The 26,081-nt window shown below is 51.1% G+C and overlaps 1 protein-coding gene across 2 annotated transcripts in view; it reads right to left on the bottom strand.

The window, feature by feature from the left end:
* The window catches only part of GPD2 (glycerol-3-phosphate dehydrogenase 2), a 52,947-nt gene that overhangs the window by 13,364 nt on the left and 13,502 nt on the right, over positions 1–26,081 (bottom strand). For both annotated transcript variants that reach the window (XM_053981892.1, XM_053981893.1), the window contains exons 3-8: positions 23,217–23,385; positions 21,632–21,756; positions 19,830–19,927; positions 18,803–18,966; positions 5,150–5,302; positions 3,747–3,891 (exon numbers count right to left, since the gene is read on the bottom strand). In XM_053981892.1, coding sequence (XP_053837867.1) covers positions 3,747–3,891; positions 5,150–5,302; positions 18,803–18,966; positions 19,830–19,927; positions 21,632–21,756; positions 23,217–23,385 — 854 coding nt within the window. The remainder of the gene's footprint in view (positions 1–3,746; positions 3,892–5,149; positions 5,303–18,802; positions 18,967–19,829; positions 19,928–21,631; positions 21,757–23,216; positions 23,386–26,081) is intronic.

Below are 26,081 nucleotides of genomic sequence, written 5' to 3'. Positions count from 1 at the left end.
GAGGGGTGGTGACTGAGAGGAAAAGGAGAACAAAGAAGAGAAATGAAGACATGTAAGGAATATCCTTGCAGTGACACTAAGCCTGAGTTTGTCACCACCTGCCACTTCAGCAGGAAGGAACACCCACAGACTCCCGAGGGATGTGGACCAAGGAACGTGCTCGGAGTGCTTCCAGCTCTGTGGCCCTGAGTGGGGAACTGTGCTTTGAGGGAAAAAGGCAACAGGGACACTCGGTGGATGCTGCTACTCAGGCATTTCTCATTACTTCTGCCAGTGCTACCACGGAATGATTCAGTACAGGGATGAAAAACCCTAGTGCTTTGGATAGATTTTAATTCATGTATCAGGTTTTTCTGGTGTAATGTAAGAAAGATATCCACAGTATAAATCCACCACCTCCTCATGGCTTATTAAAAAGCTCTGGTTGTATTTCAGAAGACAAAAGGCTTTTATAAACACTTAAAAGGAAACAGCTTTTATGGAGGAAAACATTGAACTGCCCCTTTTTTGATCATTTTTTACTGCAAGGATTGATGCTGACTTTCATTTAAGGTGCTGCAGCTCCCTTTACAAACATGTGCAGTCAGGTCAGGGCTCTTCAGGCTGTGCCCCTGCTCCTGAGCCACAGGGAGCACATGGAAGGAGGGCAGGAGATGCAGATTTAGGTGGCAGTTGTGGACTTCAGTGGGGAATTATTCAATGGACTCAAATCCTAAGGCAGGCAAAGACCTGCTTGGGTGGGATTTACCTATTCAAGCTGAATATTGCATTTTTAGGAAGTCTGAAGTGATTACTGAAGGAAGTTGGCAATATCTGGCAAGGCTGGGAGAGAGGCTGAGAATTTCATAGCTAGCATGTATATTAGACCCATTTTAGCTGATATTTATAGACAGCTTAGGCATACGGTGGCACAGGTACAATCTAATAGGGGAAGTCAACACAGGTTTGGGAAAGGTAAATCACCTCAGACAAATGATTACTTTTTAAAATGAAAAAGCTGTTGATTTAGAGACAGAGGAAATCAGAGGTTTAATATACAGTATCAGAATTCAGAAACTTTATAGACATTTTCTTCAAAGTATGAATTTTTTTTTATGTGATTTCATAAAAACAGTTAAAAACAAGGAAGGGAAACAAGCAAAGACTTCCAACTAAGTTTCCCCACAGCACCTCTGAACTGAAGTGTTTTAGATTGCACAGCAAGTGCTGAGAAAGGCTGGAACAGTTTTTCATATGCCAATGATTTACTGAATCGCTGATACCAGCTGTCCTGGGAAGCTCTCTCTCCATGCCCTTTGCCATGCCTGTTCCAGCTTATTTAAATAACTAAAGAACCACCCAAACAAATGCAAAATAAGGTGGTTTGCATCAGAAAGAAGCATCTTAACACCCAAACACTGGCCTTCCCGAGGCCTCAGGAGTCATGCTGCTGCACACCAGGAATACCTCTGAAACAACATGGTTTTATGAGGCAGGAATTCCTACAATTCCACCACGGATAGGAGCAGGAGGTAAGAGCCATGTAGCCATGGTGAGATTTCTCTTTCAAGATGGCTAAAATGGGCAAATTGAGGATTGGAAACTCCAACATGAAGCATAAAGCAATGCCTTTACAGAGAAATGTAGAGGCAAAAGGTCTGGGAGATCCATGGAAGGTCTTGGATCCATGGAAGATCTCCAGCTGAAGAAGCATTTGACCAAAGCACCACAAATGCAGTTTTAGAACGATAAAAAGTGACTTTCCATAGAGAAGAAGTGAGGTGCAACAGGCAGGTTTACCTGGAATGTGGAATGCAGAGCAGAGAGGAAAATTCCAGGAAGACAGAAACATGTGAAATTGGTCAGAAGGGAGAGGAAAAAGCCTTGCCTTCACAGACACATTCCAGGCAGGAAGCCTAATTAATGAGGGGAGGAATTCTGGGACTATTAATGAAGGACATCAATGAGTAAGAAACCCATGGGGAGTGAATGCATTAGGTTAACATTAGTTTTACAAAATCTTGACTATATTTATAACTAAAACCCTCTAGATGTTAAAAAAAAACCCCAAAAAATCATTTGTGTGACTGTGGGCCAAAATCCTGTACCACATTCACAGGGCACACGTGGACACGGGGAAATGCCAGCCTTCCTGTGCCGAGCAGTGTTCCTTGGCACCACGAGAAGCAAGGCCTGATACAACCAAGATTAAATCCCACCAGTGTTTTCTGTTTAGCAGACAGCTCCCTGCTTTCAGCTATCCCACTCCAAGGAAATTCAGAGCAGTGTTATCTTGTCAGCTGTGCTGTGGAGGCAGTGAGTGGGCAGATACTATTTTCCAAGGAAAGTAATGCCCACATGCTGGCATACACCGGGGAACATGGAGAACAAGAATTCTCCATGTTTCCAATTAAAATTACTGGGTTATTAGAGAATAAATAAATCAGAGCTCTCAAGCGTATCCAGCCATCTTCTACTTTGAATTTATTAAGTCAGCCCAGGTTCTAGGGTTTTCCATGTTTTTGTGTAGGGCCATAAAGCTAATCACACACATCCTTCTCCTGGCATATGAGGAAACTGGGATTACAGCCCATTTCTCCACATTTTTAGTACTTTAAAGCAGCTCTCAGGTCATTTTACCAATTTTCATGGAGAAAGATACAAAAAAGAAAAAAGAAAAAAAAAAACCAAAAAAAACCCAAAAAAAACCAGAAGAGAATGCAGGGGTGATTTTACACCAGGCCAAAAAGGCCTCAATTTTACAGTGTGTGGTGGTGTCCTGTTGGGAGAGCTGTGGCAGAAACACCCCCTGGTGCACGGGAAGGCTGAATTCCCATTCTGAGCGGGGCTGTGGAAGGCATTACTGCAAGGGCACTGTATCAACACAACTGGGCTAAGTCCATAAAGGGGAATTTCCATTAGGATGCTAATGACTTCAGGAACCAAAGGTAATATTTGAGTTCCGACTGACAAGGCTGGCTCGGGAGAAGGGGATTTGGCTTTGCACAGCAAACAGGGAGAGGAGCAGGGGACTGCAGGGAGCAGAGTGCCACGGGAACCTCTCCTGGAACACGGAGGGCACGTCCTGTCCACCAAACCCCCCAAGGGTGGGCGGGTGGGCTTGGGGCCACAGCAAATGTGGTTGTGCTACTCTGAGCTACGGCCATTGCCTGGGACAGTAATGATTATTACTGATTACCCTGCCCATCCTCTCACTTATTCTGTGCTTTGCACTCCTGTTTTCTCTGAGCAGAGCCACATCCTGGCAGAGTCACTGCACAGGGAGTTTCATGTGTGAAGGCAGGCAGTGGAACAGGACGATCCTTAAAGTCCCTTCCAACCCAGACCACGCTGTGATTCCATGATTTAACAGGACAAGAGATTCTGTAGGAAGGTGCAACCTCTCTGGAAGGTTTTACACGCTCCTTGTTTCCCCGAGGGGGTGACCAAGCAGCAGCACACTCAGCTCAAAGGCATCATTGAAACAGGTGCTTTCACACCTGGGCATGTGCTGCCTAAACGCCTTCTGCTTCAGCAGGAGTCCTGCCTTGGGGAGCTCTAACTAAAACCTCCACGGCTTCAGTCTGTTCTGAATAGATGAAATTGTTCTCCTCACCGGCACAGCGCCAGGATCCTCTTTAAAAAACACAAACAGAAGTCCCGAGCTGCCGCAGAGCCGGCGGGGCGCCTCTCCCAGCCGGTTCACTCAGCAGCAGCAGCAGAGATCACCAGCGGTGTCACACGGGCAGCAGGCTCCCCTGCCTCACCTGTAATAACCAGGCATCACGATATGCACGCCTGCACTGGGCTGACAGATGTTGGGCACCTCCTGATCATCCATTTTGCGGACTGAGTCTGTGAAAGGTCCCGTGGCATTGATAACGCACTTGGCTCTGACATCGAACTCCTTCCCTGTGGAAGAAAACAGGATCCATCACAGACACCGTTGGTTTCCTGCTCGCTGATGCTCTTTGTTATTCGTCTCCCTGTGAACTCAACCTACTGCAAAGTGTACCCTGCGTGTCTGAACACAACAGCTGGCATGGGTTCTAAAAATCAACTGAGTGCTCACCAACACCAGATCGGAGAGGAAATGTTTTAGAGTGGAATTCCAGCTTATCTGTAAGGGCAGAGAGAGGCAGGCGGGGTGGAAGTTGCTTGGCTGAAATCTGCCTCTCAAGAAGAGAGATTTCAGTCTCAGCCCGCAGACTCGGTAAATGGGATTACTACTGTACAGCACAGAGCCTTTACAATGTCATCCTTGCTTGACAGAAGGGCTGGGATGCAGAGCTCAGTCTGGCCTGCCAAAACACTGGGGTTTGAGTGAGAAATGTGACAGAAGGGGAAGCTGAGTGACACTAATGGCACGGCCCAGAAAGATGGCTCCTGAGCTGGTTCAGGGCTGTTTGCAGACAGCAGTGGCCACACTCCTCCCTGCTCTGTTATCCCAGGGTGTCACTGTCCCCTGCAGAGCACCCCACAGCCCCCACTCACCTGTGAGCACATCCCTGCAGCACACTCTGCAGACAGCCCACACACACCACAAACCCCATACACCCCACACTCACCCATGAGCACGTCCCTGCAGTGCACATCCCACACACCCCCAATCCCACATTCATTCATGAGCATGTCCCTGCAGTGCACACCCCAAACCCACCCCAAACCTCGTACGGACCCCAAACCCCACACTCACTGGGGAGCACGTCCCTGCAGCGCACACCCCAAACACACCCCAAACCCCACACACACCCCAGACCCCCACACTCACCGGTGAGCATGTCCCTGCAGTGCACCCTGCAGATCCCACACACACACCCCACACACCCCAGACCCCAAACCCCACACACACCCCACACACCCCCCAAACCCCACACAGACCCCAGACCCCGCACTCACCGGTGAGCATGTTCCCGCAGTGCACCCTGCAGATCTCACACACACACCCCACACAGACCCCAGACCCCACACACACCCCAGACCCCGCACTCACTCCAGACCCCACACACACCCCAAGCCCCACACAGACCCCACACACACCCCATTCCCCACACAGACCCCAAACCCCACACTCACCGGTGAGCACGTCCCTGCAGCGCACCCCGCAGACCCCACACACACACCCCACACTCACCCCAGACCCCACACACACCCCAAACCCCACACTCACCGGTGAGCACGTCCCTGCAGCGCACCCCGCAGACGCGGCCCGTGCCCGGGCCCTTGAGCAGGTGCCGCACCTCGGTGTAGTTGGCGGTGGCAGCGCCGTAGCGGGCGGCGGTCAGGGCGATGGCCAGGTTCATGCGCGCGTCGTTGTGCTGTCCTGCGGGGAGGGAAGGAGCCGTCACCCGGCGCTCCGAGAGCGTGTCAGCACGGCTCTGTCACCGCTGTCCCTGTCACCGCTGTCCCTGTCACCGCTGTCCCTGTCACAGCGCGCAGCGCTCACGGCCGCTCGCTGCCGGGCTCCGCGCGCAGGGCCGGGCCGGGCCGGGCCGTGCGGGCACCGCCGCGCCCAGCGCGCCTCACGGGCTCTGCCTGCCCCACACGGGCTCTGCCTGCCCCACACGGGTCTGCCTGCCCCACAGAGCTCTGCCTGCCCCACACGGGCTCTGCCTGCCCCACATCTGCCCTACAGAGCTCTGCCTGCCCCACACGGGCTCTGCCTGCCCCACAGAGCTCTGCCTGCCCCACACGGGCTCTGCCTGCCCCACACGGGCTCTGCCTGCCCCACATCTGCCCTACAGAGCTCTGCCTGCCCCACACTCACCCTGCAGGGGCTCTGCCTGCCACACAACTGCCCCACAGAGCTCTGCCTGCCCCACACGGGCTCTGCCTGCCCCACATCTGCCCTACAGGGGCTCTGCCTGCCCCACACTCACCCTACAGGGGCTCTGCCTGCCACACAACTGCCCCACAGAGCTCTGCCTGCCCCACACGGGCTCTGCCTGCCCCACATCTGCCCTACAGGGGCTCTGCCTGCCCCACACTCACCCTACAGGGGCTCTGCCTGCCCCACAGAGCTCTGCCTGCCCCACACCTGCCCCACAGAGCTCTGCCTGCCCCATGCCTGCCCTACAGGGGCTCTGCCTGCCCCACAACTGCCCCACAAAGCTCTGCCTGCCCAACACCCGCCCTACAGAGCTCTGCCTGCCCCACAGAGCTCTGCCTGCCCCACACCTGCCCCACAGAGCTCTGCCTGCCCCATGCCTGCCCCACAGAGCTCTTCCTGCCCCACAGAGCTCTGCTTGCCCCACACCTGCCCTACAAGGACTCTGCCTGCCCCACGGGACTCTGCCTGTCCCATGCCTGCTCCACAGAGCGCTGCCTGCCCTATAGAGCTCTGCCTGCCCCATGCACACCCTACAGAGCTCTGTCTGCCCTACAGAGCTCTGCCTGCCCCACACACATCGAGCCCCTCGCTGGGGGTCTGCACCGCTGCACTGAGCAGCACACAAACCATCCCTCCTTTCCCTTTATCATCCTGCCCTAGCTCGGTACCCGTATCCCAGATTTTGACAGTACAACTGGTATTAACCAACAAGTCTGATTAGCGAGAGAACACGACACTCGACATCCAACACATCCTTTTAGAGACTCTGCCAAATTTAACTGGTTTTTTTTTTTTTGTATATTCCTTTGAACTTCCCAACATACAACATAAAAGCACCCAAAAAAGAGAAATAAGTGGACAAGAATTAATGAAGGATTCTTAACACATATCATTAAAGATTTATTACTGAAATTCCCTCGTTAAAGAAAACCAAGAGAGAGGTGGAGGGACTGTGAGGGGAAGATGATTAATTACTCTGAAATGCTGGCTTCACCTGAGACTTTTCCTATTTATTATTGCACTGAAGTTGGAGGCCTGGATGCTGGCTGGAAAGAATTACTATACATTGAAGGGGCCAGGCTCTGTGTGTCCTGAATAATTAATTTCCGAGCAGGCTAAACTTCCTGAGGTTCACTTCCCCACCTGTTTGGACCACTCCTATCACAGACCATACTGATAAAGTGATAAATCTGTAATAGATACTGTAGGTGATTTATGTTGCCAGCATTCCCAGCATTTAGTATAAATGGTTTATGTAAAGTTTGGTCCTTCGGATTCTGCCTGCGCAGATCTCCGGCCCCCGTGCAAATCATCTGTTCCCAGCTAAAAGGGCAAAGTTATAAAGATGGGATCAATGGCCTCGCAAGCACTGCCTCCCCTCCCCAAACCCCTCATTCTGACCCAGCCCAGGCTGTGCACTGCCATCCGTCTTCAGCTATGAGGAAAAAAGTTACACAAAGTGTACAGAAACGGCAGCATGATAAAGCACCGATGAAGAAACAAACAGTAACTCCAATTCCACTCAGCAAACAATGCCCGGAATCGGCCGCAACAACGGAAGAACAGCAAAACAACTGAGCGAGACGTCAGGAAAAGTTGGGGATGCTCCATCACACGAGATGCACGAGAGGGAACAACCATCGGTCAGAGCTGGCAGGCAAAGCTTTCAGTAAATGCAGGGGCCCTGCTGCTGCTGCCGTGGCAGGGAGGGATAAATGACCTTATGAGGTTCACCTCAAAGCTGCCCACTTTCAGGCAGGGTTGAGAGAAGGTACAGCTCGTGTGCAGAGGGAGCACTGGGTGAAAAAGGGACAATGGACAGTGGCAAGGTGTGGTACAGCAGCTGCTTCCACATAACAACAGGGATTCCAGAGGAACCCAGTGAAAAAGGGACAATGGACAGCGACAAGGTGTGGTACAGCAGCTGCTTCCACATAACAACAGGGATTCCAGAGGAACCCAGTGAAAAAGGGACAAAGGACAATGACAAGCTGTGGTACAGCAGCTGGTTCCACATAACAACAGGGATTCCAGAGGAACCCGGTGCTCAGGGAATGACTGGACGTGGCACTCAGCTCTCTGGGCCGGTTGATGAGGTGAGGTCACAGCTTGGACTCGATGCTCTTGGAGGGCTTTTCCAACATAAGTGCTTCAGTGATTCTGTAATGCAGGAAATGCTCCCCTAGGCTGAAGCCAGGGGCTCTCAGGAGCTCATTGCTCTGGAGACATCCCCCTTTACTGGGGCTGGACTGGGGCCAGCCTGACCCATGGCGCTGCAGGACTCGGCCACGCAGCAGCACCCCTCAGACAGGGCCCCCAAAACCCAAACCCTGCCGTGGCATGGCACATGGGGGTTTGTTCCCTCCTTGCAGCAGGACCCCGGGGCCAGGGGGATCAGACCCCCCCAGTCTGCTCCAGGGGGCACCGACACAAACCCCACTGCCTGCGGTGCCCTGGTGTGGGGATTCATCACATTCAGCACGACCCCACTTCAGCCAATATTAGCTCTGGTCTATGGAGCCCTGACTGTTTAAATTTGGCGAGTTTGCCTCTTCCCAGATTTGTCACTTATTTGTCCAGAGCAAAAGCAATCTGGAGAAGCCAATCAGCAGAATAAATAATGTGGAAATGGGTAGCTTCTATAAAACCAAACTTCCAAGTTACAATTGTTTAGCAAGCCCCAAATCCAAAGGCTGCTCGGCGTTTTGCTGAGCCTCCCAATGCTCCTAAAGTCAGAGTGAGCTCAGGACACTCTCAGCACATGCCAGGATTTGGACCACCGTGCTCAAAACAACATTTTCCTCCTTTCTCTGAACCTCTCATCCATTTTCCCCTCATCATTATTCTGACGCAAGAACCCCCGTGCTATTACTCACTCCTCAGCTGTCCAAAAGCAACTGAGTGCCCGTGGAATGCATTTGCAGGCAGAGGACTGGGAAATAACCAGTTCCTGATTAACTACATGGCTAGAAAAACACACTGGCTTCAGATTGATGTGACCTACAGTGTGGAGTCCTTGAGTATTTCATGGCATAAACAGCAGAGATCTGGAGAGGTCTGGATTTGAAAGGAGTAAAGAGTGACTTCCTACCTTGGGAATTTATCATCTGTGGAGAACAACAGTGCAACAGTTTAGGAGAGATGGGGTCACAGGATAGTGGTTCTATACTCAGGAACAGCTGGGTTTTTCGGGTTTTTTTTTTTGTTTTTTTTTTTTGAGGCTGCCAACTGGCATGTGTGTATTCTCCCTAGATAATGGCATTAAAATCCTGCACTTGAACAGAGTGCAGAATATCCTGGACTGGGAGGGACACACAGGGATCTCCCAGTCTGACTCCCTGCCCTGCACAAACCCAAACCTAACCCTAACCCAACAGTCCCCCCCGTCCCTGGCAGTGCTGTCTGAACACTCCTGGAGCTCTGGCAGCCTCGGGGCTGTGCCCATTCCCTGGGGAGCCTGGGCAGTGCCCAGCACCCTTCACCCAAAGGGGAAGCACCTTTTCCTGATCTCCAGCCTAAAGCCCTCCTGACACAGCCCCAGCCCTTCCCTCAGGTCCTGTCCCTGCTCACAGAGAGCAGAGATGGGAGCTGCCCCTCGGGAGGGAGCTCCAGACCACAGTGATGATCTTTAACACTCTGGAGAGAAAGGGAAGGACAAAGCAAAGCCAAGATTTTGCATCTCAGCCTTTCTGACCTTGCAATCAACTGCCAATGTCTCCAGACAGAGAGATCCCCCCAGCACCAGAGAAAAGCACCCCCAAGCTTTAGCTCCTCCAGCCCAGACGTGTAAAGCTCTCACTGTCCCTTCCCAGGGTGCCTGCTCAATGATTCCACTCCAAGAAACCCGAGGGGTGTGATCACAGGCGAGGGAACCCCAGCTCCCAGGGAGGCTCTGGATCACCACCACAGCCATCCTTGTCCTGCACAGCAGCCACTGGGGCTCCAAAGCCAAACAGAACAATGATCCCACCTTGCTACCACAGGTGACCCCTTGGTGATGCTTTGGGGCTCTCCAAATACTTCAGCCAAAAAGTTATTTTCTAACAACAGAGTGGCTAAGCCAAGTTAATTAATTTGGCATCCTTCTCCACAGGTGAGTATGCCCCTGAAGACCCCCTAAATCTCCTAAGTGTAGGCAGCACAGTGAAAAGGTAACTGTGGCACTCCCCGGGAAGAGATGCTCACCAGTGCCCTGCCTGGAGAGGACTGTGCTGCTCCAGGGCTGGGTTGGAGCACTTGTTCCTTGCACGATGCCAGCTGCCACCTGCTGCACCCAGCAGAAGGCAGCCACAGCTCAGCACACCGGGAGAAGCCAGCGGAGGGAACATGCTGAGCTCTCCTGCAGCTCCTTGTGTAGTGCCTCTGGAAAACTGAAAGATTCACCCCTCCCTTATTTGTTGTTTTCACCTGCCGTAATATGGTGACAATGAAGAGATACTTTCATTTTTACTAAGGGCAGTCAACCCAGCTTTTCCCAAAACACTGGCCTAAGTGCTTTCACCAAATTAGCACTGAATCCTCCAAGAAGCCCCTCAATCCTGGAAGCCACGCTGCTGAGGACATTTAGTGTGCAAAGACAGCTTGAGTAAATCTATTCCACACCACGTTAAGCCCAACAGAGATGCCATTTGGTTTATAATTTCTTATTTTTGTGTAATTTGGGAGAATTCTATTTTCACTCCTTAGTAGCAAATGCTGTATTTCTTCACATCCGAACAGACAATGTTTCCGTTGGCACTCACAGGATCCTCCCCCAGAGTGCACAGTGTACACTCAATTTTATTTTTATCAGAGCTGAGCCCCAGCCAGCAGGGAGTGGCAACAAAGCCCACAGACCGGAGAGAGATTTGTTTGGGACTGGTTCAGGAGCCTTGTGTGAAAACCAGAGCGTTAATGAGGCTCTCTGGCAGTTCTGGTATGTTCTGTCCCGTGTCACTCTGACAACTGCCCCGTCACACCAATTCACAGAATCACAGAGCCCCAGACAGGCTTGGGATGAGAGGGACCTTAAAGCTCACCTGCCTACAGGTGTATTCCTTACTGCAGCCCTGCACCAGGTAACTGCAGGCACACAATAAAGCAACACAGGCAACCAAATCCTTTCCTGTCCGAGGTTTTCTCACTGCGTACACACAAAGCTCACCCCAGGCTCACCACACTGAAGGCTGGTGAGTGATGACACAATTACACATGTGCATTAGGTGTATACAACTACACTAAGTCACCAGGACTGTCCCTCTCCTATAATTTTGAGGAAGTGCTTAATTGCACGAGCAGTTTTATTACAAGCACCAAGCAGGAGCCCAGGAGCTGTTGTGCATATGGAAAGGGTTAGATCCCAGCTAGGCACGATGAATCAGCTGGAGTGACTCAGAATCGTTCCAGACTCCTCTGAGCGAGAGCTCAGCGAGTTCCCCTCCCCAGACAAGCAGAGTAAGCTCAGGGGGAATGTCCCCTTTGACTGTGAGTCACAAGTCAGAACAATGCCCTCAGACCCGAACTCTCCAGCTCTCTGAATCACAAGAAATCACAAGAAGTGGAATTTGCCGCAAGCTCCCAGACTTTCTAGGCTATGCAGCACTCATGTCCTTGCTGCTGACCTGCTCCAGGGGCACACTTCTGACTTGCTGCATGGGCTCCATCCTCCCCAGCAGCACGGTGACAGCACCCCCGGCTGTGCCTGCAGCCCCTGCAGGGCACACAGAGCCCAGCCCTGCTGTGCCCTGGGCCACCCGTGCTGCTGGAGTAAGGCCCAGGCAGGTGGGAAGGATGGTGGACAAGTGAGTAAGCACTGGGAATAACCACACCCCCCATTTCAGCTCTTTAACACCCGCCCGAAGGTGTGAGCTTTGGCGGCAGGGAAAGCCTCCAGCCTTCTCACAGGTAAACTGATCCCAACAGACTCAAACTCAGATTTGACACATCCAGTTTAAATAATCCAGTAGCAGTCACCTGAATTTCTGACCTCCTCCACTTAGCACCAGCTCAGATCACAAGAGCTAAACCTCCCTATTCTTGGAATCACAGAATGGTTTGGGTTGGAAGGGAGTGCAAAGCTCATCCCATTCCATCCCATTCCCCTAGCAGGGACCATTTCCACTATCCCAGCCAACCTGGCTTGGGCACTTCCAGGGGCACCTGTGCCAGGGCCTCCCCATCCTCACAGGGAAGGATTTCACCCTGATCTTCCACCTACCCCTGCCCTCTGCCCGTTTAAAGCCAATGCCTCTGGTCTACTATGATTTGTTCCAAATTCTGTACTTATAAACAAAGCAATATCACAAGCAAGAGGCAGAAAACCCATAAAATATTTTTACAGAAGAAATCCCAATATCCTTCAAATATCTGTCTGATGGAGTCTGCTGCCAAGTTACAGCACAGGAGCTAAAACTCCTACTGAAACTACGATCCCAGAAAGCAAAAATAAGCCACAGTATCCACCACAACCAGTGACAGACAAAATTTGGAATTCTGGCTCTGTGTGACTGCTTTATAATTACGTTGTTTCCCACTTCTTTTGTATCAGCCTTCAACTTGTCACTACACTGCGAGTGCCGTGTCAGTGGCAGGAAAAGCACCGTGTTAAAATGAAACTAAACATTGTCACTGTCAGTTTGTGGAAACGGCGCTAAAATGTCACCGTGAGCGCCCGTCACGGCGGGGCCAGGCAGGGACCTGGTGATGTCACCACAGCTCTCCCTGTCCCCACTGCCACCAACGGCTTCCAGGGGGAAAATCCCGTCAGGGTGAGCTCCCACAGGAGCTGGGTTTTACCTCCCAACAGAGCAGCGACGGCTGTATCAGCCACCGTGGGCTGAGCTCGGCCAGCTGCCGCTGTGCCGTGCAGGAGAGCCCACCTGGGAGCCACACCTGGCCGAGGCAGGGAGGGACAGAGTGCCCTGCCACAGCAGGGAGAGCAGCACTGCTCCCACACACCACAGAACCCACAGCAGCAAGGCTGGAAGAGACCTCGAGGCCACCCAGCACCATCATCATCTCCATAACCATGTCCCGAGTGCCACATCCAGGTGGCTCCTGAGCGCTGCCAGGGATGGGGACTCCCCCACCTCCAGACAACTGATTCCACTGCCTGACCACTCCTTCAGTGAGAAGTTGTTTCTAACATTATTCTGACGCTCCTCTGTGCAGCGTGAGGCCGTTCCTCTGCTCCTGTCCCTTGTTCCCTGGGAGCAGTGAGGTGTGCAGGGATCCCATCACCCACTTGCCCTCCCAAGGACACGTCCCACAGGGATCAGCACCCCTGGCACCCCGTGACCCACTGCAGCTCCCACAAACAGCCCCTGGCTCACAGCAGAGCTCCAGCCCTTCCCCTGAAAGCCACCACACCCCGGGGACCACGCAGACGTTTGTGCCACGATGAACAAGTAACGTCGTCTCGTTCAGGAATAATCTTAAATCTTTTTGGTAACATGATCTGAAGAATTATTCCCCGTTCACTTCTCAAGGGACACAAACCCCATCCTTTGCTTATACAAGCATTAGAAAAAGAAAAGAGAGAGGCCCTGAATTCAACGGAATATTCATCATTTCCAACCTTAAACCCAGAGCGTACAAACAGACGAATCTGGCAAGTCAGAAAGCAAAGCCAATTTAATCTGTGGCTCCCCTGAGGTAAATGTAGTTCACAGTCCTGCCCCCACCCCAACCTCAGCCATAATCCCTGCTTCCTGGAGGTAAGAAAGCACTGGAGTGAGGAAAATTCTGCAGCAGGATATAATGATCCAAAATGACAGGGACAATAATGACAATGAATTTCATGTCTCCCAGTCATGAGCTGGGGATGCTTGACTGGGCTGACTCACACGATTAAATTGTTACAGGTACAGCAGGAGATGCAGTTATCGTGCCGTGCTTTCGGGAAGGCGCCTGGGGCAGCGGGCAGGCAGCGCCGATGCACGGCCCCGCTGTCGGGAGCAAAGGGCTCCTCCTGCAGCCACGTGTGCCCCTCGACAGAGGCAAAACTGGGTTAAAGAGGCAGCTGGTGCAGGCCACTGATTTTATCCCTTCTGAAAATGATAAAAGAGCCCTGACGGGGAAAGCGCGGCGGGACCGGAGCGGCGAGGCACGGCGTGTGCCGGAGGGAGCTGGGCAGCCCCGGGAACTGCTCCTGCCTGTCTGTGCCAGCTCCAGCTCCAGAATGCTCCAGAGCCCTGTCCCGGGCTGCTCCTGCCTGTCTGTGCCAGCTCCAGCTCCAGAGCCCTGTCCTGGGCTGCTCCTGCCTGTCTGTGCCAGCTCCAGCTCCAGAATGCTCCAGAGCCCTGTCCTGGGCTGCTCCTGCCTGTCTGTGCCAGCTCCAGCTCCAGAATGCTCCAGAGCTCTGTCCTGGGCTGCTCCTGCCTGTCTGTGCCAGCTCCAGAATGCTCCAGAGCCCTGTCCTGGGCTGCTCCTGCCTGTCTGTGCCAGCTCCAGCTCCAGAATGCTCCAGAGCTCTGTCCTGGGCTGCTCCTGCCTGTCTGTGCCAGCTCCAGCTCCAGAGCCCTGTCCTGGGCTGCTCCTGCCTGTCTGTGCCAGCTCCAGCTCCAGAATGCTCCAGAGCCCTGTCCTGGGTTACTCCTGCCTGTCTGTGCCAGCTCCAGCTCCAGAATGCTCCAGAGCCCTGTCCTGGGTTACTCCTGCCTGTCTGTGCCAGCTCCAGCTCCAGAATGCTCCAGAGCTCTGTCCTGGGCTGCTCCTGCCTGTCTGTGCCAGCTCCAGCTCCAGAATGCTCCAGAGCCCTGTCCTGGGCTGCTCCTGCCTGTCTGTGCCAGCTCCAGAATGCTCCAGAGCCCTGTCCTGGGCTGCTCCTGCCTGTCTGTGCCAGCTCCAGCTCCAGCTCCAGAACGTTCCAGAGCTCTGTCCTGGGCTGCTCCTGCCTGTCTGTGCCAGCTCCAGCTCCAGAGCCTTATCCTGGGCTGCTCCTGCCTGTCTGTGCCAGCTCCAGCTCCAGAGCCTTATCCTGGGCTGCTCCTGCCTGTCCGTGCCAGCTCCAGCTCCAGCTCCAGCACGTTCCAGAGCCCATCCTGGGCTCTGTGCACCTGCAGCCCCGCAGCCTGCAGGATGGCAGGGGCAGCTCTGAGATGCAGCAGGCCCTGGCACACAGCAGGGCATGGACACACACCGAGTGTTTCCCAGCTACAGCACGGTCCGCGTGCCTGCCAGGCTTCCCTCACCCACCCAGCCTCAGGCTGGAAACACGAGCAGCTGTGGGTTTAAATTCACCTGTGGAAAGTCTGTCCAGCGACAAACTGTCAGAGGTTTTCTATCCAGGGAAGGGAAACAGCCACAGTGCTGTCTGTAATACCCCCATTACAGCTCAGCATCTCCGAATATCCATTTGTCAAACATGAATTATAAAGCTGTAACATTTCATAATTCAGGACACACTCAGATCCTAGGAAAAATAGCTACAAGAGCCCAAATAAAAAAAAGCATTTATTCCATTTTTGACAGCTTAATGAATGCCCTACTCTTTTGCATTGATTTTTGTGTGTGTGTGTCTGTGTGTGCACGTGTGCCTGGGAAGGATTTCTCAGGGGGTTTGCTGTAAACAGGGAAAGCGAAATCCTCTGCCAAGGCTTTTTCTACTTTTAAATAACCTCCATATTAAAATATTTCAGCAGAGAATGTATCCAAAACTACCGAGAATGCAAAAAGCAAAAAAAACCCTACTTACATCCCAGTAAACATACTGGAGATTTGTAGAACAAGACATTAAACAATCCAATACCTCGATGTGGCAAGAGAGTCCCGGACACAGCATATGCTAATTTCTTCTTTCAGAAAATAACAGCAAATTCAGAAAGCACAGTCAGCAGAGCCCTAGAATCTTAAATTCAGGATTGATTCCAGAACACAGATTTTCCTTACACACATAAGGGCTCATCTTGCAAGGCAAAATATGTTAAAAAAGCCTGCAAGCACCTAGAGACAGAAAAATAATGTATCATAAAGAGAACCGTGCCACTTGGAATTGCTGAACACTTTACATTGACACACTCTGGCCAGCTGGATCCCTGCTTTAATGGTTTTCCTAGTTCTTATCATAATGCACTCTATATAATTTAAATGGAGATTAATTCTTCCATTTAAAGTGCTTAGGAACAATCCTGCCCGAGATCCTGAGCTCAGCCCAGCCCCTCCCTGTGCCTCCTCTCCAGCTCTCCCACAGCCCCTAAGTGGATCTGACAGATCCCTGCTCAGATAGCAGCCGCCTTCTCCCCCCAAAATGTTGCCTTTTTGCTATTCAGGAGTATCCTAATACCAACGAATGCTAAATGCAGTCTGACATGTCCCCCTAAGAAACAAACTTGTAAGTTGTGGCTTCAAAGCAAACCTTGAATAAATAGGACACGTTGTGTACACCCCGGCTAACATCCAACATATGCTCTGGCTTCCCAGTGCTCAGGCAGAGCAAGAATAGCCTCTGGACAAGGCTGTGATTTGCTCTTGCTGGTACTTCCAACGTTTATGATGTACCATTTCTTTGTGCCTGTATAAACAATTTAAGGGATGTAATGAAGACGACCCCGGCGCGGTTGGGAACGCAGCGTCCCCATGAATTATGGATGGCTGGAGGTGCCAGCGGCCCCACCACGGGCCACACAAAGACAGGGAGCCCTGGGCAGGGGCTGCAGCACACAAAAATCAGCCTAGACACGGAATGTTTACACCTCTTCCCCTTGGTGGTGGGGATCGACAGCTGTCATCATTAACAGCTCGGTTTTCAACAATTGCAGGGACAGGGAATAAAGGGCAGTGAGGAAATAGGATAAAACTGCATTTAACTGCACTTACAGTTAAGACACTCCATCCTTAAAAGGCAAATTTATCGATTCATTCTTTAGGGGAGAGAGAAGGGATGGACAGAGAAGAGAAAAGATGTCACCCACTTTAAGACTTGTATTTCGCCTTGCCATTATTTAATATTCTATTTTATGACTAATCCTTCTGAAAGGACTAAAGCAAGTTGAATTTCATCACCCCCTCCTCTGTTTCCAGTTCCATTCCCTTTCCCTTTGTGCTCCATCCCCCTGGATGTAGGGAGTGACAGTACACCATTAAAATTCAAGCACAACAGTTTACAAGACCTAAAGGGAGCTTGCTGAGACGTTGTGACTTGAAGCCCATTTCCCGTGGCCAGAGCACAGGTTAATTGATCAGGACAAAGCAGTTCATGTGGCCCAGCCCCACGGGAGCCCAGCTGGCCCACGGGCCACCCCACAGCGGAGTGACACAGACAGCAGCGAGCTGAATGTGGCCTGTTCACAGCTGAAGTAACACTCCAGCTGGACAGCCTTCACTCTGCACTAGGTGCAGCCTCAGAATGTGGTATTCTCAGCTCAGAGAGAAAAACAGAAAGATTTCTGCCAGGCTAAGCTTGGGAAAAAGTCCAAGAGGAATGTAAACAATCTCTTTTCTTGCTTTCCGTTCATATTGTTTATAGATCTGTTCTGCCACGCTGACCCGAGTCCAGTGTGCCAATCAGGTGAAATGTTTTTACTCTGAGACCAATGGAATGAATGTTCATGATGTTCTCTATAAAAGAGAGAAGTGCTTTTGAATAAACGCTCAGTTCACCTTCTAAAATCACAGAAGTCATTTCGCCCGTCCCTGGCTCAGCAGTGTCATCAGAACCCTCAGATGTGTCTTATCAACTCACAGACTTCATCCCATCTTGTTCTTCAGGGAAACTGAGGCTCGGTGGAGCTTGGGGGGCTTTTAAAATTTTAATTCAAAACAGCATTTCTCTACATTCTGCCTAAAACTGAAGATAACTAAGCTGTATCTTATACAGAAAGCAAAATAAAGCAAGACAGATTTTTTTTTCCTTTTCTTTCTGTTTTACTCTTCCTTTCTAATACTGAGTGTGGGTTTGTTTCCCCCTGTTGGGATGGCACAAAACCTCCAGAGACATCTCTCAGTCACTCAGAGCCCTGCTCATGTTTGCCATCAAAGCCCACCTGGCATCTTGGTGCTGCATCTTTAGATTTACAGCACCGTTCAAAACAATTATTCATGCAAGAAACAAGAAGACCAATTTTATGGCTATCCTGAAAGATGTATCTTTGGAATGCTGGAGTAGTAAATAGCCACGATACAGCCAAATTATTTATTTAATCAGAAAAAACTTCACTAGACTATAAATAGATTTCAAGCTATAGTGCTCTTCTGAGAAGTGTAATTACAGTTAAGAGAACCACTTCGTTCTTCTGGCAGGCTCCTGGGATCCCTTAAAGCAAGCTAAGGAATAGCTCAGGATACGGAAAAAATAAATCTGAATTCCCTCTCTGTGTGCTGTGTTTGGCAGGTCCTGGTACTGGGTACAAAAACTGTCACATAATCCCACAACAGATTTTGCTACATTTGCAAATTTTGCTCTCATTTCCTCCAGACCTTAAAAATAAGATAAAATGCAGCTTCTATCAGTAGTAAAATCAAGCAAACACCAGGTCCATCCTTTAAATCCAACTCTCCTCCCAAATGAGAATCTGCACATACATATTCCCACACATATACATGAAGTTTTAATTGATTTCCACACTGCTGGGCTCTGTCTGAGACACCTCCAATAAACAACACAAGCTTCAGCCAGAAGCCTCATAAACCCCACTGGAGTCCAGCATGTTTCCAGAGCTCTTCCCAGTCCAGAACCCCTCTGATGAGCTGATGAATTGTTCTACGTGCAGCTCTACAAAGGGAAAAGAATTCCCCTTATAATCCACCTTTCTGCTGCCCAAAGGTCAGAAACCACATCTCCACCAGAACACTTTCACACTGCTCTACACCCACCAGCCAAGAAAAGCCTTTGCATTTTCTCCTACAGCCAGTAAGTTGCTGTCATGAAGCTGTAACTTTTCTCCCAAACTAGCAATTAAGAGGCAAGTTGAATCCTTCAAGCCGTAGAGAGCCAGGGCACAATCCCCAGGCTCACACTTGTGTTTTAAGGCCAAAACCAAAGCCCACGAGCACAGAAGAGGCAGAGAGGGCACGCACCATCGTAGTAGACAATGGCTCCCACCAGCTTGTCCCTGCGCAGCATGGGGAACAGCTCCAGGGCCCGGGCCTTGGTCAGCACATAGCTGCTCTTCAGGCACTGGCTGCCTGCCACCAGGTCATACAGCTTGATCCCAATCCAGTAGTAGGGCAGCTGCCACCACCTGAGGGGAAAACAGCAAAAAACAAAACAAACAAATGCAGCACGTAGGAGTGCGTGCACACTCTGTTGTGGCAATACAGAACACAGACTGTTCTTACAGCACTTCCACCTTGTACAGCATTACAAGCTCATGGAAACAAGACAATGTAAATACTCCAGGTATTAGGTGCTGTTTGCCACTGTTTTCAACTGAGCTACTCCCTGCAGTGAGTCAAGCACATTCAAGGATTTATTTGCTCCAAAATCAGGATCTAAACGGGGCTGATGTGCCTCCGTGTGAGATGCTGTGTGTGCAAGCTGAGAGGATTCCCCCAGGGCAGGGTCTGTGTTTCCTGCACAAACAGGACCACAATAAATGCAGGCAGACACCGACCTAACAAACTGCAGCTCTTACAAGCCCCTCACACTAAGACAGGAATAATAAAAACAGGAATGGTCTTAATAAAATTAAGTTCCTTTAGCAAAGCCTCCCTGCTCTAAGTAGCCTGCTCCAGGGAGTAATTGCTCTTACAGACTGAAAACCCAACCCGAAGTGCTGAGTGTCTTCCTCAGAGGAGGAGGAAGCTGTTCTGTGCACACCCAGCTGCTGTGCTGGGAACACTGGGGGGACAAGGGTGCACTGGAAGAATAGCAAAGACATCCTGGCAATGAGAGCTCTTTGCAGCTGTCCCTGTTGGGGTGCTGGAAGGCACTGAAGAGCTGCACCCCAGGATGTGCCCCCCAGAGCAGTGACTGCAGGCTGGGCACAGGAGACCTTTGTGCTTCTGCAGCCCAGCAACTTCCCCAGCTTTAAGAAACCCCTCCCAGGCCAGGGTTTGCTTGTGAGAAGCCAAGGTAAAGGAGAGAAGGCACAGCAGAGCTTACTTGTAGATGGGGAGCATGATGGGCAGCGGGGCCGAGAGGTGGGGCGCGCTCTGCAGCAGGTGTGCACGCTCCTCCAGAGCCTCCTTCACCATCCTGTACTGCAAAACACCAGCCAAACACCAGGCACAGTCAGTGCCACAGCAGCCACCTTCCTCCAGAGCCTCCCTCACCACCCTGTACTGCCAAACACCAGGCACAGTCAGTGCCACAGCCCCCACCCTCCTCCAGAGCCTCCCTCACCACCCTGTACTGCAAAACACCAGGCACAGTCAGTGCCACAGCCCCCACCCTCCTCCAGAGCCTCCCTCACCACCCTGTACTGCAAAACACCAGCCATGGTGTCAGTGCCACAGCCCCCACCCTCCTCCAGAGCCTCCCTCACCATCCTGTACTGCAAAACACCAGGCAAACACCAGGCACAGTCAGTGCCACAGCAGCCACCCTCCTCCAGAGCCTCCCTCACCACCCTGTACTGCAAAACACCAGCCATGGTGTCAGTGCCACAGCAGCCACCCTCCTCTAGAGCCTCCCTCACCACCCTGTACTGCAAAACACCAGCCAAACACCAGCCATGGTCAGTGCCAGAGCAGCCACCCTCCTCCAGAGCCTCCCTCACCACCCTGTACTGCAAAACACCAGCCAAACACCAGGCACAGTCAGTGCCACAGCAGCCACCTCCTCCAGCCCTCCCTCACCACCCTGTACTGCCAAACACGAGGTCAGTGCCACAGCAGCCACCCTTGGCACCAGGGCAAACACTCAGTAACACACTTTATCCAAGTATCAACACCTCCCACCACCATCACTAGGCTTCCACGCTGCGATCTGCTGAGAAACCCAAAGGATACGGGAAAGGATCCCCAGTAAAATAAAGTTTTGGTAGCTTAATCTTGGCGTCTTGGCAGCACAGTTGCACAATTTTTCATTTGAACATAAAGCTCAACAAGCCACGTTGCCCTAACGAGGGGCAGGAGGCACTTGAGGAGGGCTAGGGACACGTCCCACAGCACAGCTCCGTGCCAGTTCCCACAGTTCAACCCCATCTGAACTCCAAGCTGCCAGTGCAGAAGGGCTCTTCTCCAAACCAATCCATGTCCATCAACGTGGGGGTGTTCTCTGCCAGGAAAGGGGGGTTTCTCTGTGTGGATAATTGCAGGGTTTGGCTACTTCCCCCTGAAAAGTCACCGTTCCTGCAGCAGCATTTCAACCACTTAAATGTACTTTGAGAGGCTCCAATGGAAAGACAATGTGATTCCTCAAAACAGGAATATCAGGCTTCCACCCACACAAGAATGCACAAAAGCATTTATAAACTATCACTCATTTACCATATTTTCTTTCCCCATGCCAAAATAAATCACTCATTTACCATCTTTTATTCCCTTATTCCAAAATAAGTCGCTCATTTACAATATTTTTCCCCCATTCCAAATTAAATCACTCATTTACCATCTTTTCTCTCCCCATTCCAGAACAGAACAGCCACTCACTCCCCCCAGTTCATGACACTACCAGTCGCTTTTAATTTCATTCATTTTATTTTATTTTAAGCTCTTTTTGTTCTGAGATCAGCCCTGTCTCTGCCTGCCTCTCCCAAAACCCGCAGCCTGCACGGCATGGCAGTGACACTGCCCATCAAAGCACTGGAAAGCTCCCCCAGAGAAAACACCTCCCATGCTCAGTGGCTGTGGAACACAACACTGCAATCCAGCACTGAAAAGCTCAAAAGGAGACTCAGCTCCAGCTGGGACAGTGAGGTATCTACCAGCAATTCTTGCTGAACAACCAGCACAGAAAATTACCTGCTCAAAATCCAACTTCATGATGGCCTTCTGGAGGTACCTCACTCCACCGTGGATCAATTTAGTGCTCCTGCTGCTGGTCCCCGAAGAGAAATCATCTCTTTCCAGAAGGGCTGTTTTTAGTCCTGTGTTACCAGAAAACCAAATTAACTTCTTAAATTACACAATTTGTATGTAATTCATTAAAGACACTTCTCTAGGGTAGAGACAATCACAAGAAAAATTACTCTGTACATGGATAAATTTGTATTCAAAGTGTAGTGCACTGTCTATATTGTAATGAAAAATTTTAGCCTTCTTCCTGAGGGAAAAGTCAAAGCAGAACTTAAACAGCAGCACATTAAAAGCTGGGTATTTCACAATGGAAAGGCATTACTGCACATTACGGGGCCATGCTCCCCAAGGAAATGACAGCTTGGATGCGTGGCAGGAACAGAGGGGCTCCATGGCCACTTTTAACCCTTTGCAGCAGGGAGCTCCAAACCTCTTCACTAACCATTTAAGTGGCATTCCAGAGAGGGAGACAACTGGCAGCTCTGCAGTTTGCTTCAGAGGTGCCCAAACCCAGGGGAGAGCCACAGAGCGTGGGGCACGCCTGGAATTCTGACACACAGGGAACATTCTGATCAGCCTTAGCCACTGAATCCCCCGGGCTGGAAAAGACCTCCAGGATCACCGAGTCCCACCATGCTGCAGCCCCTCAATGTCCTTTTGTCACGAGGGACCCAGAGCTGGACACAGCACTCGAGGGGCCTCAGCAGTGCCAACACTGAGATTTTAACATCTACTGGTCTCCCGAAACTTTTATGTCCTTAAAAAAAATCTAATTATTACTGGTAACTTACAAAGATCAGAGCAATTTATTTTTGTCGAATGTGACTGAAGATTAATGGACACAATCAGGCATAATTTGGTGAAGATTTATCAAACACACGAAAAGCAAAATTTGGTGTTAAGTGAAGCAAACACGATAAAAGAGCAAGTTCCATGAATGAACAGCAACGAGACACAACTCATTAACCAAATGCCTGTGAATATTTCACACCTCAGAGACCTACTGATATAACCAGTATATCCAAGAAAAGGATAAACAGAGATTAACTGTAATGACTTCTGCCTGCCTTACAACTGCATTTCCTGCCAAAGCACAGCAGAGGCAGAAAGTGAGAAGATCTCTGTCCCGTGTTATTAAATGCAACAACCAGGCTGGAGTTTGCACTTATCTCCCTAAGGTCAGTCCCTACTGCTTTATCCACTTCCCATCACCTCCCCTGCTGGACGAGTGCTTCCCATCTCCACCTGAGAGGCTCTCCTGGGTCAGGTTCTGCCTCTGTTTCTGAGGTGCATGTCCAGGTTAAGGAGCTGAGAACTCCAGGGCTCTCTGCTCTGGCAGCTCCCCAGAGGTGGGGCAACGGGAGCACGGATCTGCTGCGTGACCTTCTGCAGGGTCCTTCTGAGAACAGAGGTTTCCCCAGCCAGCACAGCCAGTCCTCTACCTCTGGGTCCTTCAGAAAGGCAGTCTGAGAAGTTTGCTACAAGCCAGCAGCCCAGGAAGGAGGCTGCAGCTGGAGCTGCAGGCCCTCACCTCTGGTGGCTGCATCCAGGGCACAGCCACAGCCCGTGGCTCCCCCGCCGATGACGAGCACATCGAACTCCTCGCCGCTCTGCAGGGCCACGAGCTGCTGCTCTCTCGTGGGGAGATGGTCCTTCCTCACTGGAGCTCCTTCTGCAGCCTCAACCTGCACCAAGGCACCCTGCAGAGATGGAACACAGCCCGTGAGGCCCGGCTTGGTTCTGTACACACACACTGCCAGGGGGACAGCCAGCGCCCAAAACACAGCCTCCTCTAGAACCACAAGGTAAACTCATTGCCAGCCACTTCCCCCACATTTGGCAATCACACCGTATTAAACACTGAGGAGCAAACAGCTCTAAATCCATGAAGTGCTGCCACACCTTTACTTCACCTTGCCCACCTCAGCGTAACACTGCACTCAAGTGTTACTACCTGTATTCATGACTCCTAGGAGCTCCCAAATGTTACAGGACGCTGTTATTATTTTTATAAACATTACAAAGGAAGCATTTTAATAAACAGACACACGGCTGGGCTCTGGACTCTGTACCAAAAATTCACCACAGCAAAGGACGCAGAGTTGAGTGTACATTTTACATCTCATGCAGTGGCATTAATCCAAGCTCAAGTTTAATGAGGTTCAGGAGTGATGTGATTGTCAAATGTAGTGCCCTGAAACACCACAGAAACTCTAATTTCACCTCCTTCTTGAGAAACTTCTAAGCAATGCAGTTTGTGTCCTACAGCACGTTAAAATACACCGTTGAAGTGACAAAGCTGAGCAGCGAGGCAGTTTCCAGAACTTTCCAGACACGTTCCCATTTTCCTGGAATGGCCCTGGGAATCTCTTTGGGCTGATATTCCCAGAGCCAATGCTGCTGTCCGTGCAGTGACTGTGGAGAGAAGGGCTGATGCTCAGTCACCCACCAGGGACCATGGCTTAAGTGGGAAGGGTTTGAGCAGTCTCTGAAGGCTCGCTGCTGTTACCATCAACTTAAGCTGAATTCTAAACATTTCCAGACTTTCTTGAGAATTATAAACACTTTGAACACCAGCAAAACCTGTTTAACCCTAATTTAAGACCTAATTTAGGCCCAGACTCCAGGCCAAATGGCAGACTTAACTATGCAGAATAGCCTCTGCCCAGATCTCCCAGACAGGAAAGAGCAGACTAATAAAAATTCAAGTGACAAACCACAGAAACTCCTTTCCAGCCAAGCACAAAAAGGCTCAGTTCAGATTATATGGTGCATGCAGCCTAAATATTTTTGTTCAGAATTATTTGCTCATTCCTCAGCAGTACCATGATTTAAATGCATTAGTTCTGTGTCCCTCTCTCTACCATAGAGCTGAAAATAAAATGTAAAAACTAGTAGCCATGACTCAAGGAAGTGCATATTCCAAAGCTAATTAATGGCCACGTTCACCCTGCAATCAGGGATGATATTGACTGTAATGCAAGCAGCCCATGAAAATCACTTAGGACAGCAGCAACCACTGTCACTGCTCGTGTGGTGCAGAGCAATCCCTGGGGAAATCGGGCTGGGGACAGAGTCCTCCACTTCATACTGAGGATCTAATGAGGTCCTGGAGCTGCTCCAGGCCTGGAGCCCCTCTGCTCTGGAGCCAGCCTGGGAGAGCTGGGGGTGCTCACCTGGAGAAGGGAAGGCTCCAGGCAGAGCTCAGAGCCCTGGGAATGTTCCCCTGGAGAAGGGAAGGCTCCAGGCAGAGCTCAGAGCCCTGGGAATGTTCCCCTGGAGAAGGGAAGGCTCCAGGCAGAGCTCAGAGCCCTGGGAATGTTCCCCTGGAGAAGGGAAGGCTCCAGGCAGAGCTCAGAGCCCTGGGAATGTTCCCCTGGAGAAGGGAAGGCTCCAGGCAGAGCCCAGAGCAATCCCTGGGAATGTTCCCCTGGAGAAGGGAAGGCTCCAGGCAGAGCTCAGAGCCCTGGGAATGTTCCCCTGGAGAAGGGAAGGCTCCAGGCAGAGCTCAGAGCCCTGGGAATGTTCCCCTGGAGAAGGGAAGGCTCCAGGCAGAGCTCAGAGCCCCTTGCAGGGCCTGAAGGGGCTCCAGGAGAGCTGGAGAGGGACTGGGGACAAGAAGGAAAACCCAAGATTTATAACAAATCCTATCTCTTGCCAGGCACGGTGATCCCTGTGGGATCAGCTCTGTCCCCCCAGCCCATGTGGGGCACCGGGAGCTGCAGTGAGTGCTCGCCCAGCTGTGCCAGCTGTGCCCAGCCCAGCCCCAGCTGCAAACACAACAAACTCTGCTCATTACCCCATGCTCACAGGCAGGGCAGCCTCGAGCAGAGCCCTCAAACACAGCCTGTGGGAGTGTGCAGGCCCCAAGCTGGGCAACTCCCTGGGGGCTGCCCTGGCAGGGAGACCCTCCTGGAGCAGCTCTGTCTGCAGCAGACTCTGCGTGCAGGAAAAACAGCACAAAATTGGCAACGACCTCGTGTTGCAAGGCCTTTTAAGTCTAATCAAAAACTAAGCTGCTCAATTAAGAAGTGACACCTAAATTATTTCCCTTTCTAACCCAATGACTGACCCCTACAGACCCGCAATGTGTATTTTTCTACCCAATTACAAGATACCACCCAAACCCAAGATGAAAGAGGAAGAAGAAGGAAGAAGAAAGGAATTAAAGACAACACCCTATATCCTCCATCTTGAACCCATCAATAACATACTAAAAATCCTAAACCCTAAGTTTCTCACCCATGTGACATACTACACTACTCTCTACAATCTATGTCACACTTTCGTGGTTTCTGGTTTACCTTGAGGCTTTGGAAGTTTTCTCCATGAATGAGGGTCAGGGTCAGTGCTCCCCTGGGGGTCAGGGCACCCCAGAGCAGACACAGAAATATTC

This window comes from Vidua macroura, chromosome 7 (genome assembly GCF_024509145.1).
Source record: "Vidua macroura isolate BioBank_ID:100142 chromosome 7, ASM2450914v1, whole genome shotgun sequence".
Lineage (NCBI taxonomy): Eukaryota > Metazoa > Chordata > Aves > Passeriformes > Viduidae > Vidua > Vidua macroura.
Note: the sequence above shows the minus strand (reverse complement) of the source record. Positions and strands in the feature narration are given on the sequence as shown.